Here is an 18308-nt window from a genome sequence, read left to right as displayed (position 1 = left end):
GCCTCCAGCCAGGAGGCTGTCTTTCCCCATCTTACTCCCCTAGCCATCATGCAGGGACCTCTCTCCTAGGCGCCCTACCTTTCCCCTCCCATGGCCACCACGGAGCCACAGCCCTGTAGTGTTGAGGGAGGTCTGTCTCCTGACAGGATGATGAGCCTGTCAGGAGCAGAACCACATCCTGGTCACCTTTGGGTCCCAAGCAGGGAGCCTGGCATAGAGTAAGGATGATGATGGCGATGAAGACCAGTACTAGGGAGAGCTTACCCTCTGCCAGGAAATTGTTCCAAAGCACTTGACACTTTGCTTAGGTAACAATCGCCACAACTGCATAAGGTGCCCTCTGTTATTCTGTTCATTTTACGGAGGAGGGAACTGAGGCACTAGTCAGTGGAGGGAATGAGAACCCAGGGAACTGGGCCCCTCGCTTGTGCCCATCTTCTAGGGTGCCCTCGGGAGAGGAGAGGAACAGCAGAGGTAGATGCGTTTTCAGTTAAGTCCCCAACTCACTCTTGCTCATCACAGGCCTGAGGATTATTTGTTGAGTGAAGAGAGAAAACAGCACCTCTAACTCACCACAGGTCACCCGTGAGCTGTGGGTTCCATCTGGGACACTGCAGCCACAGCTACAGGGCAGTCTCACACGCTGACCTTCCCAGTAAAGTGCTTACCTCTTTCTTTTTTGGAACTTTAACTGTGTCTCTTCGGCTTTCTTCTAGGGCCATCTGTAATCTGAGGTCATCACCCCGCCTGAGGCGTTCTTCCTGTAGAGGACAATGTAACTTGAAGTTGGTGATGACTGTTAACAACATCACTACAGAACAAAGCGGTATGGCCAGGAGCAGGAAATGCAAAATTGTATTATGCATTATTTCAAAGGAGGATTTGAAAACAACTTGTAAAACAGTTACTTTTCTATTCTGAATGTGTAGCCCAGAGCGCTCCTCCCTGAGTTTCTCCTCCCTGAGTTTCGGGGTCCCAGCAGGGAGAGTGGGGCGTAGGCAGCACCAAATTGGAGAAAGGGAATACTTTTTCCAAAACGGTTTTTTCCTCAAAATTAAAATGGCTTTATAATTCTTTCTAATTACAGAAGATGTCTCCTTATAAACTACAAAAATCTGACAACTCAGAAAGGAATTATAAAGAAGATGAACATCAGCTATTGTTCCACCTCTCATTGTTCCAGAAAATGACTGTATATTTATTTCTATGATTTCTAACAGAAATGATTGATTACATTTAATTTATATTTATTTAAGGCAAAGTCACTATGTGCAAAAGACTAGGTCACCCTAGCTATTATATAATGATTAAATATAAATAAATACAGTCATTATATTTTAATCATTATAAATACAATAAGCCATAGAGATGTTATTAACGAAAATGGGCTCAGACTGTCTGTCCCTGTATTTCTGCACCTTCTTCCTGGGCGGTCGATAACAGAGCCAGGCAAGCACAGGGACAGATATGATGGCTGTGTATTTCCTGCTGCAGACAGAGGGGCCATACTGAAGCTGTCCACTGCTGTGAAGCTTCAGGATATTTCCGGTTACAGCGAAAACAAATCATGCTGAGACAAACATCTTTGCACTTCCATCGAACTATCCCTAATATTTGTCTCTAACACCACACGACATCTGGCTCCTTCTTCCCCTTTTTAACCACAGGTCAGCAGAGACAGACCTGATAATTGCGACCAAAGGGCTTACGATTTTGAAAGGTCATTTTAACCATTCCTTTCCCTCCTTCTCTATTTTCAAGTAATGCATGCTGATTAAAGAAAACAGGAACTGAGAAAACAATTAAAACTACACACATGTATGTCATCTGAATATAAGCACTCTTATTTCCTGGGGCATTTCTTTCTAGCCTTCTTTTCCTTCAATGTTCAGATGCTCTTGGTCCATCTTACCAAACTGCCCTCCAAAGGGGCTAAGCCCAATCTGTGCCCACACGCCCTGGGTAAGGAGGCTGTGCACGTGCAGCTCCTGCAAACACACAGCCCACAACCTGGTCCTGTCTGCAGAAGTGTTTCTGGGAAGCACTTCTGATTGGTTCGTCCCTTGGCAACAACTTCCCTTGAAACCCTTTCCTAAATGTAACTTTGCAAAGGACCCCTCCCTGACTGGGGGCAGTAGGAGGGAGACAAGCACTTGTGGCAACACGAAGTCCCATCTCAGTCACTTGGAGGCAGACTCGCCTGGGCACCGACCTGCTCAGCCACTTCTCTGCTCATGGCGAGCGCCAGCTGCAGCTGCAGTTCCTCCTCTCCGCTGGTCTGGGGCCTGGCCTGCTCCAGCTCGGAGGACACCCGCGGAGAAGTGGCTGTAGGGGGAAGGCAAAGTCACCATATGCAAAGGACAGGCTCATGCTCAGTAGTTACATGGTCAAATCAAACCCCATTCCCATCTCACACTCACAGGTCTGGTAACAGGCCACGGTTTACGAATATTTCAAGGTTAAAATCAAGTAACCTCAAATGTGATTTCACAACTACATAAGCCACATGGCACAGACCAAGAAGACGCCTTTGGGTGCAAGCCCAGTGGTCAGGCCTCAGGAGAATTAGAACCTCAGTCTTCACCACAGAGCTGCACTGCTTCAAAGAGGGGAACAATTTAAAAGATCAGGAATCCTCCTGAGTTCTTGCAAAGCTGCATCAAAGAACATCATTCAAACAAGCACAGGGCCCCTGAGGACCGAGAACCCTACTCGGGATTTCCCCAACACTTAAGAATCTCACTTTACATCTTGTAGTGATAAGGATCATGGAAAATGAAGCCCAAACATGTCTGCAGTAACCCTGAAAATTTTTGTTTTTTAAATAAAATTCTACACTGACTTGAAAAAAAACCCACAAATACGGATACTTTTTGTTTTAAGTACGTACTACTTTAAACACTTGTAAGCAGCTCCTGGAAAGACAGTTTTTATTGAAGGGGTGAGATGTGAATTCCAGTTGATCTAACAAACCCCCGGGAGAGAGGCCTCGGCACATTCACGCTATCAGGCAGGCTGGGCCTCCCAAGTGAAACATGCTGGGCCGACAGTCATCAGGATGTTTTGCGCATTAGGGAGGTCTCGGTGCCTCCAGAAATTAGACATAAAGCTTTGGGAGCTTGTCCCTGATTGTGTGCCCACCTCTGCCCCCACCCCAGGAGAGAGTCCAGAGCTTCTCTGAAACCACCGGCTTGGCTTAGGCGACTGCAAGCTCTATCCTCCCTCTGGGTGTTTGTGCTGCTGCTCCCTCAGTCCGCCCAGCCACTCCGCAGTTCTCGGAGCTCAGCTTCCCCTTCCGACCTCCAGGACTGCCCTCCCCGCCGCGGCTGGGTCAGCACGCCTCCACATTCTGCAGTTTGGTAGGTCATGCCAGAGTGAGGCTCTGTGGGGGAGGACCCAGGCCTGTCTTCTCATTACATCCATCCCCAAAGTCTGGCAGAGCAGTTAGCAAATACCCATTGGACGGATGCCTGAACGGATGGATGGAGAGACAGACAGACAGATGGAGAATTCAATTTTATGGCTGATGAGTAGTCGTTTGAAAATGCTCTAATTGTGTATTAGTTTACTTCCTTCTTTCATTATATCCATTCTAGCAAACCCAGTTATCAGGACTCACTCACCAAATGCTGCTTCTGCCTAAGTCTCCAATCCAAACTCACCCCTCAGGGTCTGCCTCTTTGGGAGAAAGTAAAAGGGTAGGGATGATTCCTGACCGATGAGGTTTCCAGGTGGCGGGGCTCTGGCTAAAGTGAGTAAAACAGGAGAAGAGGGCTAGGTGCCGTTGGGGTCGGGGAGGTAATCCACAGAAGGACCCGGCGAGGCTGCAGGGGCTGCTCTGGACAAAGGCTGGGGCGATGCAGGGCAGGAGACTGCAAATGGCACTACTCTGTCACACACTTAAAAGAAAACACACAGAGGAGAGCAGAGAGAGTTCATCTGGAACAGCTCTGTGCGGGAAGCACGGTGTGTTTGCTGTGATTTATTGTCAACGAAAAGAACCATCCAAAAAAAAACCCAAAAAAGCCAGCAACCAATTGCTTCATGTCTATTTGAAGCTACATTAACAGGTCAAAGAGCAAAAAAATGCTGCCGTTATAAAAAACACAAATATATTTTTCTAAATAAAATCAAGTTGAATTTCAGCCTAGTATATGACTTCCAATTATATTTTCCAAAGTGTTTCTTTAGGAAAAAAGCTAGATGGTAACAAAATGTTCTCAAATCCATCTTAATAATTTGATTTCTTAATAATATACCAAAACAAAAGTATATTTTTTGTTGGTTTTGATTCCAAATTTGACCTATGCCAATCACAGTGTTTAAGTTTGGGCTTTCTTGTGCTCTAGAAGCAAAGACGTCACCATCCAGATTGGTGGAAACAAAGGAAGCCAGACAGTTCTGGGGGACAGTTCTGGAGGATGGTTCTGCGGGAATCTCCTCAACTAAATGTGGCTCTCCCATCCAGATCATTAACCACCCAGGCCACCGGTTTCCAGCCTCTTTCCTGATCAAAATTTTCTGAGGTTTGCTTCACAAAACCCTCAGTTTATAACAAATACAATATATCCGACATCCTTCATTTACTACCAAATGGAAATCATGAGTGAATAAAGGAGAAAACCTCATACCCCACCCTACACCCCAAAAAGTGCTCTGAAAAATGAGCCCCAACTTGGCACAGAAAGCTGCTACTTGGCTGCACTGTCACAGGGCCTGATTCAGCCAGACCAGGGATGAATGGGACGGGGCTCCGAACAGGGACCTTCTGGAGAGATGAGGCCTCCCTTGTCCTCCAAGGCTTTCAGCACATCTGCAAGGCCAGACGGGCTTCAAATGCAAATGGACATGTTTATGTCTACCATAACCGATGCTGTTAGAATAATGCACAGCCGGCACATACGGAAATAGCTTACCACATCAATGTGGAAATTAAAGACAAAGGGTATTCCCCTAGATGCTGTGGTTTTTATAATACGGATGTACAGCTCTCAGTTCCGCAGATGGCAGAACTCACAGCCACCAGCCCTGAATATCAGCTGAGCCGCACAGCAGTCTCAGCTGCGAGAGAGGATTCCAGCGGCGATGTTCTTTACTTACTAACAACATTTTGGTCCCACAAAGGACCTCTTGTGCCCGTGCACATGACAGTGAACACAGATGTGGTTGTGAGACAGGCCTGAATGGACCCTTCTGACCACCTGAGCCTGGCCCTGGCCCTGCTCTGAGGATCTGAAGGTCCACAATCACAGGGACCCATGGAAAAAGCAAGTGCCCAAGAGTGCCCACTCTCAGGGCAGCCGGCTGCTGGCTTACCAGCCACCCTGTGGAAGGAACAGCAGCAATTCTTAGCATAAGCTAATCACCAAAGGAGCGTCGAGTGCATCATCGTCCTTGTCCTACTGCTGCGCTGTCCTTTTGTGTACGAATCCTACCTGGAAGAGCTCAAAGTCTTCACTTGCGGTGGCCAAAATGATGCTCCTGGGTAGGCCTCATTTTTATCTTTCCTGGTCTGTTACCCTGGCTGAGAAAGCCTGAGGGGAGAGGTTGAACAGGGAGCCTATAAAAGCCCAACGCTTCCCTCAGAATACAGCCTCAGAGGAAGACCAAGCAACACCTCCCAGTGCAGGAGGACAAGGGCCTCCCACATTCACTCCACTCTGCCTGCTGCAGGCACAGCCAGGCCGAGCCTGCGTGCCTGCACCCTGGGCTGCAGGAAGGACCCTGCTTCCCAAACGTACTCCTAAACAAACGCCAAAAGATTTTCTAACAAAGACACTTCGGCTGGCCAATCTTGGGTAATTCTGAAAGAAGAAAGCGAAGCAGTCAAGGTAACAGAAAAACAGGAAATCACTTCTTCTCATCTGCTATGTTTTACCATTTTCCTAGAAAGTACTTAAGCAGCGTCTGCAATCACATACATTGATTAAAGGGAACAGACACTGTGGGACACGACTTTACCAGCAAACCATTGTGCACAATGACCAGCATGACTTCTGGTGAAGCTTCAGGTACATGAGCCTTGCAGAGGGTGAGGCCTTGTCTCCACATGTCCCTGGCTGATGCTGGGCACACAAGGGACATCTGACAACTTGGCAAGAATGCAAGGTCGTCAGGCTCAGGGGCCTGTGAAGACCCTATCTGGTCTAGCATTGTTGCCACCACTTATAACCCTGTGCCCGTCAGCTGACAAGCAGACCAGGGTTCAAATCCTGTCCCCACCAGTTACTAGCAGTGAGACCACACACAAATGGCCTGACCTCTCTGGGCCTTTGCTTCCACATCTATGAAATGGAGACCAATGGGGCTTGTGGGAGGACTCAGGAGTGTCCAAGACACAGTTGGCTTTCCCTGGAGGATGTGCCTTGCCCAGGTCATTGCTCTCTGCTCCATCCCATAACCACCAGACCACCTGGGGGCTGGAGTTCCATCCAGCACTCCCACTCTCCACCTCGCACAGCAGAAGACACAAATGGGTATCCTGGGGGACCCTGGCCCTTCCCAGGCCTTCCGGGAGAAGCACTGGGGCTCCAGCGCAGCTGTGCTCCTCCAAGGTAGGGGCTGGGGAGCCAACACCGAGCCCAGGGCCAGCTTCCACCTGCCAGTGACCAGTTCCCCAGTCCAGCTAAGTTCCTTCCTCATTAGTGAACTGCAATCAAGGGCTTACTGGGTCTTCCTCAACGTGGTGACATCTTCCTGTGGTTCCACGGGTCATTTCCTAAGTCAGCAATGACTCTCAGCCACTGAGGACACTCCCTCCCACTAGCCTGGCCTGAGCTGAGCTTTCTAAATCCGTTCCCCACGGAAGACCCTCCAGGGCCCTCACATACTACCTCATAGGGAGGAACAGGAAAGACAGCTTTTACTTGAACAGGGCAAATAAGAAAATAAGCTCAGATTACCACAGCTAACATTAAAAGAGAAAAAGATATAAATACATGGTGGGAAAGCCAAAAAGGTACAAGATGGGAAGTGCACCAAAGCACCACCACAGCCAGATCACTTTCAGGCTGTGAGGGGGGATGTGACTTCACAACAGAGGGACAAACCGTAGGCACCTGGTGCTACGGCCAATTCTTGGCCATCACGTGATGTCACTCCACCACCCATGACAGTCCTGGCAGAACCTCGGACTTGATTCCAATCCAGACTCTTTGATTCCCAGTTCACAGACGTACAGGGCGAGGACTGAGCCGAACACTGCGTGAGGCAGTGGATGGACAAACCCCAGCCAAGGGATGCTCTGCAGGGCAACTGGCCCGGCCTCTTAGTACCTTAGGGTCACGAGAAAAAGGGAATGAGCTGCAATAAGACTGAAGGGACAGGACAACCAGACACAACATGAGGTCCTGGAGTGATCTCAGTGTAGACAGATCAGCTACAAGACACTTTCAGGACAAGTGGCAAAATGTGGCTATGGACTGCGTATTAGATGATATTGGTACTGTTGATTTTATTAGGTGTAATAATGGCTTTGTCACTCACTCTTCAGCAAGAGATGCATACAAAAGTATTTACGGGTGGAATGTGATGATGCCCATGACTTATTTTTAAATACTTCAGCACAGAAGGAAGTGAGAGCCACTCCGCTCATCCTGCCCCCATTCCGCTTCCCAGAGGAAACAGCTGTTGACATTTTGCTGTGATTCCACTCAGGAAAACTTTGAACGCACATTCCGCGTGTTGACATGCATGGGTGTGCTTCTCTGACGTTTACCCACAGGAACCACGTCTACTCCTTGCTGTGTGTGCTGCTTTTTCTTGTCTTGGCTTGACCTAGGCTGAATGTCTTGAGCCTAAGAGAGGCAGCCTAGCGTGGAGGGCGAGTCCAAATGCCTGGGCTCACATCTGGTTTCTGCCCCTTCGCAACACGTGACCTTGGCCTAGGCAGGCAATTCTCTGTGCCTCAGTTTTCTCCTCTGCAGAATGGAGACAGTGCTTGCCTCCCACAGCTATTGTGAGGATTAAACGAGTTAATATGTGAAAATCACTTAGCCCAGCACCTGGCACACAACACTTGTACGACACTTACTAGCACATCAATGAACCCTCAGACTAGGAGCGGGTGCTGCTCCCCAACTCAGACCAAGGCTGAGGCAGAAAGGTAACTGGACTTGCCCACGGTCACTCAGCCAGTGAGAGATGAAGTCTGGCCCTGAGGGCCTTGCTCTTTATTATCAACCCTTTTCACAGAAGAGGTAACTAGGGCCCAGAGAAGTTAAATGACTCACTTACTGGCAGGAGAAGAACTCAAGGCCAAGTCTTAGAGCCAAACCTCACGCTTGCTCCCAGCGCCCTAAAGGTACTCTGCGACCCCCACCCTTTACAGTCGCGGACACATGCCCAGCACTCCTCTAGGCCTGAGGAAAGTCCCTGCTCTCCAGGAGCTCGTGTTCTAGTAGGAAGAGACAATACATACATAAAGAAGCAAGGAAAGGGGAAGGGCAGTGTCAGGGCAGAGGAGGGCTTACTCTGTGCGTTCAGAGGTCAGGGAAGGCCGTTCTGACACAAGATATTGGAGCAGAGGCCTGGGGTGGGCGGGGGCAGCGAGGAGGCCAGGCAGAGAGCAGATGGGAGCTTCGCTCGCAGGGTGGAGGGCTCTGAGGCTGGTGCAGGCAGAGTGCACCCAAAGGGCCAGGATGGAAGACACTGGCGGTTCCAGGGGCCCTTGGCAGGGCTTTGAGAGGGTCTAACCAGAGCAATGATGCAATCTGACAGGTCCAGGAGCAATGGTGGGAGCTTGCGCCAGAAAGTAGCTTTGGAAGGAGGTAAGAAGCGGCCGGATTCTGACTATGTTTAATTGAAATGCTATTATACCTGGAAACATTCCTGGACCATCTGGCCCAAGGCCACAAGCAACGCTCTGTGGCTCTGCCTGGCCTGGCTCACACTGGCCCTCAGCAGCACCTCACCGTGCCACTGTGAGCAGGGCGCAGCCTCTGATGCTTCTTCAAGGCGGGGACTCACACTCCGAGTGCCTTCTTCTGACTGGGTGTTGTGGGCAGAACTGGGTCCCCCAAAACGATATGTTGAAGTCCTGACTCCCAGTACCTCCGAGTGTGACCTTCTTTGGAAATAGGTTGTTGGAGATGTAATTCGTTACCTCATACTGAAGCAGGGTGGGCCCTAAATCCTTATGACTGGCGTCCTCACAAGAGAGGCACAGGGACAGACACACAAGAGGAGAACACACGTGGCAATGGGGCAGGGACTGCAGCGCTGCAGCTGCTAGCCAAGCAACACCAGGACTGCAGCCACCAGCCGGAGCCAGCAAAAGGCGAGGAGTCACCCCGGCAGGTTTCAGAGGGAGCACGGCCCAGCCGACACCTTGGTTTCGGACTTCTGGCCTCCAGAAGAGTGACACAATCCATTTCTGTTGTTTTAAGCCACCGGGTTTGTGGCACTTTGTTGCAGCAGCCCTATCAGCTGCGAGATCAAAGCCTTTCCCAGAGCACATCTCAGGGCCTTCCCAGCACCTCCCGACACACACCAAAGCAGGCATCCTCCTCACAGGGCAAGGAACCGCACCCACCCCTGGCTGTCGGGCTACTGCTCACCTGGCCTGGCCCTGCTCACGAGCCCATCCTCCCCCTGGGCACCTGCCATGCCAGCCTCCACTCAGTTCCTAGAATCCTCAGGCTCCTTCCTGCCTTCGGACTGTGCACTCTCCTTCTGTTCCTCAAACGGAAAAAAGAAACATGTCCTCATCCCTCAGTGTCAGTTCCAATGCCACCTTCTGTAGCACATCTTCCCCAACCGTGCCATCAGGACGTTCCACAGGGCAGAGGTTCTTATTGGCCTGATTCATCACAGACTCCTCCCCCCCCATCCCCCAGGCATCACCCAGGCACCTGTTAGCAGGCCAGGCACTCTGCAAGCACTCAGGCAGCGTTAACAAAGAGGGCCCCTCGAGGCCCTCACCTGCACCCCTCATGATCAGTACTTATGCACTCTGCACTGTTGACCTATCCAGTCAGGCCATCTCCCCAACCTGGCGGCAATCTCTACACAGGTAGGGGCCATAGTGGCTTTGTTCCAGGCACAGAGCAGGAGTTCAAACACCTGTGGGTTCATTTTCAAGTTTAGTTTCCAGTGAAAACAATGGTTGTGACTTCCAAGGGTTCACCTCACACATTCGTCACCACTACCCTGAGATATTAGTGCTGCCACCTCAGTTTACAGACACAGAAGCTGAAACCCAGGGAAGGAGGCAGAGCCAGGGCAGCGGCCATGTTCCTACTTGGAACAAGGGTGGAGCCTGAAATGGGGGCAGGCGGGTGGAGCAGAGACAAAAGGCAGTCCTTTTATTTGTCTGCGTGATTCAAAGCCCATCCTCTGTCTGAAATAAAGGAGCAAGTCTGTGCTGTTCTCTTTGGGCTACAGCTTAAACCCTCTCCCTCACAAGATCACCAGCATGGGAGGCGGCGAAGGGAGGGCTTGTCCAAAACATTAAGCAATTTTTTCTCATTGCTGTTTTCCCAGGGGTCCCCATGGTTCCTGCTGCTTTGTCCACGGTGGAAGTCACGCTCTGGATGGAGCACCAGGGTGAGGGCACCATTGGAGCTGGGAGCCATCCACAGCTCTCGAGGCCAGAGTGTGGGAGAGAGGAGGGGGCTCTGCCCACCTGCACCCAAACTTGTGAGCAGGCACAGGAAAAGACACGAACCTCAATAAAGACCGAATTTACCTCTTTTTTAATTCAATCAGAAATTTAGGGGACGGCCCTGTGACCGAGCAGTTAAGGTCACATACTCTGCTTCGGCGGCCCATGGTTTCGCTGGCTCGGATCCTGGGCGCGGACATGGCACCACTCATCAAGCCACGCTGAGGCGGCGTCCCACATGCCACAACTAGAAGGACCCACAACTAAAAATACACAACTATGTACCGGGGGATTTGGGGAGAAAAAGGAAAAATAAAATCTTTAAAAAATAATAATAAATAAATTTAAAGAAGTTAAACGCCTACAGCAGTTTCTTAGAGCAGTGTTTATAAACAGGAAACTCACTTTTAAAATGAGTGTTCTGATAGTAATTTCCAACTACTAAATTAGTAACGATCTTAAAAATTACAGTACCCATTTTGGGCTTAGGGGCTATCAACTGAGCAGTGGTCATTCATGGCTGGGGCACCTGCAAATGGGCACAACCTGTTTGGAAAGCATTTGCAATGTTTCAAGAGACAGAAGATGCTGATACACTTTTCCCACTAATCTCACTTCTGAGAACTCTACATTGAAGACATAACCTAAAAAATCCTTAGAAAAGCAAGCTTTCCACACAAAGACATTTACCACAACATTATCTACACTGGTGAAAACCACTCTGATCATAACGATGATAATGAATGATCCACTTACGGAACATTTCCTCTGTGCAAAGAGGTGTGCGCAGTGCATGTATTTGCGTATGTAATTTACTCAATAACCCAGGAAAGAGTACTATCCTTAGCGCCATTTTACAGATTAAAAGATTAAACCATTTTTCCCCTCCCCAAAGCCTCAGTACATGGATGTGCATCCTAGTTGTAGGTCCTTCTAGTTCTTCTGTGTGAGCCGCCACCACAGCATGGCAACTGACAGACGGGTGGGGAGGTTCCATGACTGGGAAGTGAACCCAGGCCGTCAAAGTGGTGAGTACTGAACTTTAACTGCTAAGCCATCAGGGCTAGCACAAAAGACTTAAGCTTGCAGAAGTTAGTAACCCACCCGAGGGTTAACCTTTAAAATGAAGTGTAACTGTGTAGCAACATGAAAAATGCACACAGAAAGTGAGTGAAAAAATCGGACTGCATAATTCTATTATTTCTCCTGGGGATCCAGTGGTAAGGAGTCAGCTGAAGGGCAGCCACTATACAGGGTCTGCCGTGGCCTCTGCTCACCCTATCCCACTGTGTACAGAGTAAGAACAGCTCAATGGTCACAGAAGCTCTGAACCCCCTGCCCGGCCCCCTGCCAGGCACTACACTTGGCACACTGTTGACATGTCTGCCTCTCCTGAACTGGAAGCCCACTGAGAGCAAGGCCTCAGCTGCCAACCGTGAGCCCCTTACTGCTCAGTGCCGGCCTGCCACACACAGGCTTACAAAATGAACAAATGAACACACTAACCATTTGAGAAATGTGCTTTGGAAATGTCATGTGGTTATAAATGACACTTGTATAATGTTGTTCTATTATCTACATAATATAAAACATCAGATTCGTTCTGCTTTCATGGAACACTATTCAGACCTGTGATCCACATCCATCAGTACAGCTGCCTTTGGGGGATGTGGGTCTTGATCTGGCCTTCAATTCCTCTCCAGATTAAGAACCTGTTTGCTTCACCCACAGACAGATGGCCATAACAACACCGCTCAATTGCAGGCTCCAAACCGCCCATGCTCAGTCCAGGCAGCCAGGACCCTAGCACTGCAGATGGCTGTGCTGCTCAGTATGGACACGAGGAGCGACTGACTGTCCAACATCAGGCGAGGATAAGTCAGGAACTGCACCCAGCGGAACGCTGAGCGCAGCTGTTAAAATGTTCACAGGACTGGGGAAGGATGGAGAAAATGCTTCTGTTACAATGTTATGAGACAAAACCCAGGGATGCAAAGTTGCATTTACAATAAACTGCAACCCTGGAAGACAAAATGCTTAGGAAAAAAATCCAGAAGGAAGTAATACCAAGATGTGAACAACAGTTGTCTTTGTGTAATAAGATTACAGGATACTCCTGTCTTCTTCTTGTATTTTCTACCCTATCAAGAATGGACACGCACTACTTTTATAATGAAAAAACTAGTAGAGTTTCTTATTTCACATCCATGCCAAACTTACCAGTTAGAACTGCAGAAGGAGGCCACCGAGTGAACTCATCTGAAGGGTGCCAGCTACTCTGCTAACAGCCGGACTAAGCTTTCCACTAGCAGTCAGCAGGAGGAGACTAACCGAATCGGCAACATCGATTTCAAGCTGCTGAAGGGTGGAGGATGGCCAGCTGACTCTGACTTTCTGAAAGGGCACTGCTACCGGTCAACAAGTGAAGGGACAGGGAGGAGGAAGCCTTCAACAGAACAAAACCTGACACTGAGTCGGCCACTGGAGCAGCAGTGCTCAGCCCCGGGTGAACCTAAGCACTCCTCCTTCTGCACCTGGCCTCCCTGGGCTTCATCTGGATCCTGGACTCTTGTCCAGAAACGAAAGAGAAAGTGTCCTCTTTGGTGTTGGTGGCTGAGAAGTTCAAAGCCATCTTTGGATCCATCTCCAGCAGTTGTATATGACCCTGGTCTTATCTTATTTTCTTATCCTTATTTTCCTATCCTTATTTTCCTTTTGCCCCAATTTCTTCTGGTATCTGTTTAATCCTCTGGTATTGCATGTGTTTTGTAAGCCAATACCAATCCTTTCTAGAGTGAAGCAGGGCAAATAGATGAAATGGTCATAATCTCTAGTATAATCACTTGGTCAGTCACTGTCTATGATATGTGAGCAGGAGCAGCCCTTGTCTAAGGAGCTCTCAGCCCCAAGGACTGACATTCCCCTGGAAGCATACGTTAGCCACACCACAGAGGCCGCTTTGCACCAGCCAGAGTGCTGGAGGTGTCACTGAGACGGTGTCCATCAGGACAGCCCAAGATCTGGCTGCAGGCGGTGGCACCCACCCCATGCACCTGCCCCATACAAAACCCACTGCTGCCCACTTCATTTCTGGGACATTAGGTTGGTTCTGATTCACCCAAGGGAATTAGAGGGCAATGAGGATTTCTATTCTCTTTCTTCCTTCTTTTTCCCTAAGAACGAGAATGCTGGCAGTTGACCTCCCACCCAGAAACCCAAGGCAACAAGCAACATGGGACACATTCATGCCGCAGCAAGGCAAGGCAAGTGCAGCTCTGGCTTGAGAGACCACTTCAGGGAGTGCAGCCAAGGGAGCTGAGAACGAGAGCTGGGCATTCCTTCCTTCCTTCTCTCACCAGCCCTCCCTCGGTGGAGACCAACCCAGGGCCCAGAGATGCGGAGAGTGGGAGGTCTCGTCCCTGACTTCAGAGCTTCCAGGTCAGAGGACAGCGGCAATCTTTATGTTCCAGGTCTCCACCTTGTCTCATGGGGATGATTCTCCCAACCTCCTGTGGCCCCTCTGATGTGGGTTCCCACTACCCCAAGAACTTCTGCACTTTCTCCATGGCCTACTGGATGTTGTGACCAGACCTACAGAATGTGGGAGGGTAAACAGGGCCCTGGGTGGGGTAACAGGAAGGCTGTTCACACCCATTCCATCCAAGCCAGCTGCACTGTCTGTGTGGTCTCAGGAAAACCCCAACCCCTCAGCCCGAGAGGCCTCCTCAGGGCCCCACAGCTTCGCCCGCACACTGCAGTCCTAAGCACCAGGATCACGCAAGGTAGCCAACGCAGGTGCGCCAAAGACTCAGCCTTGGGTTGGGAGGGCAGCCGGTGCACCAGGGGTCACAAAAGGGTAAAGTACACAGAAGCGCCAGGTGAGGCCAAAGAGCTGGAGTCATCTCCTGCCCAGAATTCTCTCCCAAGTCCTGGACTTCTCAGACCTTCTCCACACCTCCACCTGCACGTCTAGTAGACACTTCGACATGTCCAGAATGGAACCCCACCTCTGCTCAAACCTGCTCCACTCATAGCCACCCTCATGTGAGGTGACAGCAGCTCCACCTCCCAGGTGCTCAGGTGGCCGTCATCAAAGCTGTCCTCAACTCCCCTTTCACCTCCATCCAGCCCTCCAACAAGTCCTGCTGGCTCTCCTTTAAAATGTACCCAGACCTCCACAGTTCCATCAGGTCCAGGCTCGATCATCTCCCACCTGGATAAAGACAGTGCTCTCCTGACTAGTCTCCCCAGGCCTGTCTTGCCCCATACATAGCCAGAGGGTCCTCTTAGGCCTTCTCATCCCTAAATCAGATCAAGTTCTTCCTCAGTTCCAAACCCTCCCCTGCCTCCCCAGCTCATGGAGTAAAAGCCAAAGGGCTTCCAATGACCCAGAAGGCCCTACACCAGTCTCCTTAGGGTGTGATCCATGACAGACAAGTACAGGGAGAGAGAACATTTGGAAACTTTTCTAGACATCTGACATTGCTACAACATCCAAACACTGATACAAAAGTCTCAGCCTGAGATGGATTAGGAATTGAGAGAAATGCTTCCTGCCAGAAGCAATCTGAGAAGCATGCCCTACACCTTCTCCACGCCTGCCCTCAGCCACACTCCCACCCTCACCTCACGCGCCACTCACCCTCACTCAGCTCTGGCCACACTGGCTGCCTTCCTGTTCAGCAAACATTCTGAGCACATTCGCACCTAAGGACCTTTGCACAGCTGCTCCTGCCCTCTGCCTGGAATGCTCTTCCAGACCTTCACACAGCTCCCTCCTCCTCCTCCTTCAATCCTTGCTCCGACATCACCTTCTCAACAAGGCTTGTTCTGACACCCTCCTTAGCACTGCAGACCACCCTCCCTGCTCCTCATACTCAGCTGGGTTGTCCTGGTTTTTGTTTGCTGTCTGCTAGAGCACTCATTACATTACATGCTGTATAATGCCCCACATCTATTATCTCTCTTCCCATTAGTAGTGGCAGGGGGCTCTGCTTTGTGCTTAGCACAGTGCTGGCACACAATGGGAACTCAACACACACTTGTAGAGTGAACAAGGGAATGTGGGAGCCAGAACGGAGCCAGGGCAGGCTTCACAGAGCGAACCCAAAAGCAGTGCCCCGAGGCAGACTTCACAGCCCTGAGCTGGCAGAGAACCAAGGACCAGCAGGGAAGGGAGCTGTCCGCCATGTCAAAGGCTCTGGGGTGAACAGTGCAGGGACTGCTGGGAGCTAGAGGAGCTTTCTGAGCCCCGGGCTCAGGGTATCATTCATAAAGATGGAGGGTAGATAAGAATGGGAGAGCCTAATAGCCAGGAAGCCAATCAGAAAGCTGGCACTGAATTGAGGCCATGCAAGTAGAGATGAAGGACAGAATCTGAGAGGCTTCCAAGGTCAGATCCACAGATGTATGTGGAAGTGAGAGGGACGGAGGAGGCACAGGGAGGATCAAATGGGTACGCTACGTCAAAGGAAGCTCTTCTCAAACCTCATGCACACTGCAGGTCATAACCTCCCGGCCAGGCCTGCTCCCCCATAAAGGGGCCAGGGCCTTCTCAGCCATCTGCCTCCACTCGCCCCCTACCCTGAGTCTGCACCTGTGCCCACCACGCCTCCCCTGCAGGTTCTGGGGTCCTAAGTGTGCCCCTCACAAATGTCTCCCCTGAACCATAGCATGAATTTCACGAGACCATTTTCTGAATGGCTGGTGTCAGTCTGACTGACTTCTCCTCTGCTGGATTCCAAGCTGGTATCTTCAAAGCAAATCTGCAGATGTGCACTTTTTTTTTGAGGAAGATTAGCCCTGAGCCAATATCCACTGCCAATCCTCCTCTTTTTTGCTGAGGAAGACTGGCCCTGAACTAACATCCATGCCCATCTTCCTCTACTTTATATGTGGGACGCCTGCCACAGCACAGCTTGATAAGTGGTGGGTAGGTCCACACCTGGGATCCAAACCGGCAAACCCTGGGCCACCAAAGTGGAGCGTGCAAACTTAACCACTGCGCAACCAGGCCAGCCCCAGATGTGCACATATTAAGAACCTACCTTACACTTAATACTTTGTTAGGTGCTAAGAAAAAAACAGAAAGGAGTCATGGGACAGGTCCTGCCCCCAGACAGCTCCCCATGATGGGGAGGGTGTGAGATATGGAGAAGAATGCACACACGAAAAGGTTACAGGATGAAACATGACACCGTGTGACACCTGTTTGTCCAAAACTCATTTGGGCCAGGAGAAATTCTCCCAAAAGACCCAAAACTCATTTTTATCCTTAATTTCTACCAGAGCTGAAGGAGAAAAGAAATCCACATGGGGTCTATATCTTGAGCAACTTGTCAGATGTGTGTGTGCAGGGGAGGCAGCCAAGCAGAGGGAACTGAATGGGCAAGACAGACCAAGACCGACCTGCTTAGGCAGGGCACCTGGTCCTGGCCACAGTGGGAGCAGCAGGCAGCACTGCTGAGGCGGCTCAGCCTGATTTGAACATACAAATGTCTCAGGAAAGCCTGCCTGCCACCAGGAAAGCTAGAGGGCCAGGTGAACACAGTTAATCACCCAGACTCAAAACAGACCTTACCAGTTACTGGATAGGTAGAACATGGGAAAAACAAAAAGGGAGCTCCTGGAATTCTGGGGATCACTGGGAACCTGCGGGAAGAGGCCCTGAAGATCTGGTGGGAGAAACGGGCATGTAACTCAAATGCCTTTGGGTGATCCTTCAAACACACTTTGACCTTTTGCATTCTCTGAGGTGCAAAGCTGGCCCTCCTTACAAAATCCTGTATAAACCGTTAAAGGAGGATGAAGGAAAATCTCCCAGAGCTAAACAGAGTGATCAAATCCCCAAGTCAGACAAGCTGTAATATTAATGAGGCATGAATGAACAGTAACCGTTTCCAGGGCTGGATAAAGGCTGGCCACCTTATCGGGAAGTCGCAAAAAGGCTCTCCGCTGGTGCCCCTTCTAGTAAGAGCAGAAGAGAGCAGGCGGCTTTCTGCTCTGTGGCGGGGCCCCACTTGGGACTGAAGGTAGATTAGACTGAGAGCATTTTCTCATAGGCAACAGTGAAAAATCTGTTTTCAGTTTAATCTGCAACAGTTGTAGACTGACCAGGATACATTATTAATTAGTCAAAAGAGAAGCCCCATTTTCAGTTACCCATTCAATTAGGTATCTTCAAACACTGTGACCTAGAATTGACAGTACAGCTAACTCTCTGTTTACCACGGTGATGGGGATTTCAGGAAGGACGGCAGTTAATTGAGAAGCAAAAACAAGCCCATCCTGTCCTCAGCGAGGTATTGTCACTGCATCAAGGACGGTGGCCTCCAGCAACTGTCCCCTGAGGCCCTCAGGGCTGCCCAGCGCTGCGAGATTTAAACCGCACGTTTCTGGCTCAGTCCTCCACCACGCCTGGGTCTGGCAGACAGTGGAGCCCCTTCAGTTTTCAGGGCATGGGGACAATCACCCCATGCCTCCCCCAAACAGCAGCTCCCCCATTAACCCTTCAGCAGAACTTCTGGCAGTGACGTGTGATGGCGTGAGGGGAGCATGGCTAGGCCATGAGCTCCTAGGGAGGGAGGAAGACAGGGGCCCTGGGGCCACTGGAGGTTGGACCATGAGGCCCAGAAGGAGACAGGGAGAGAGTTGGCTGTACTGACACAACAAGCACACCCCCAGCAAGCAGCCCAGCATTTCTAGG

At 50.3% G+C, this 18308-nt stretch overlaps 1 protein-coding gene across 10 annotated transcripts in view; it reads right to left on the bottom strand.

The window, feature by feature from the left end:
• Window positions 1-18308, bottom strand: part of EPN2 (epsin 2) — a 79977-nt gene that overhangs the window by 21582 nt on the left and 40087 nt on the right. For all 10 annotated transcript variants that reach the window (XR_006890867.1, XM_046677866.1, XM_046677871.1 and 7 more), the window contains exons 3-4: window positions 2213-2325; window positions 669-761 (exon numbers count right to left, since the gene is read on the bottom strand). Coding sequence is in view for 9 of the 10 variants with exons in the window: in XM_046677866.1 (XP_046533822.1) it covers window positions 669-761; window positions 2213-2325 (206 nt within the window). In the remaining variant the exon portion in view is untranslated. The remainder of the gene's footprint in view (window positions 1-668; window positions 762-2212; window positions 2326-18308) is intronic.

The sequence above is a fragment of the Equus quagga genome, chromosome 11 (assembly GCF_021613505.1).
Source record: "Equus quagga isolate Etosha38 chromosome 11, UCLA_HA_Equagga_1.0, whole genome shotgun sequence".
Taxonomy (NCBI): Eukaryota; Metazoa; Chordata; class Mammalia; order Perissodactyla; family Equidae; genus Equus; species Equus quagga.
Note: the sequence above shows the minus strand (reverse complement) of the source record. Positions and strands in the feature narration are given on the sequence as shown.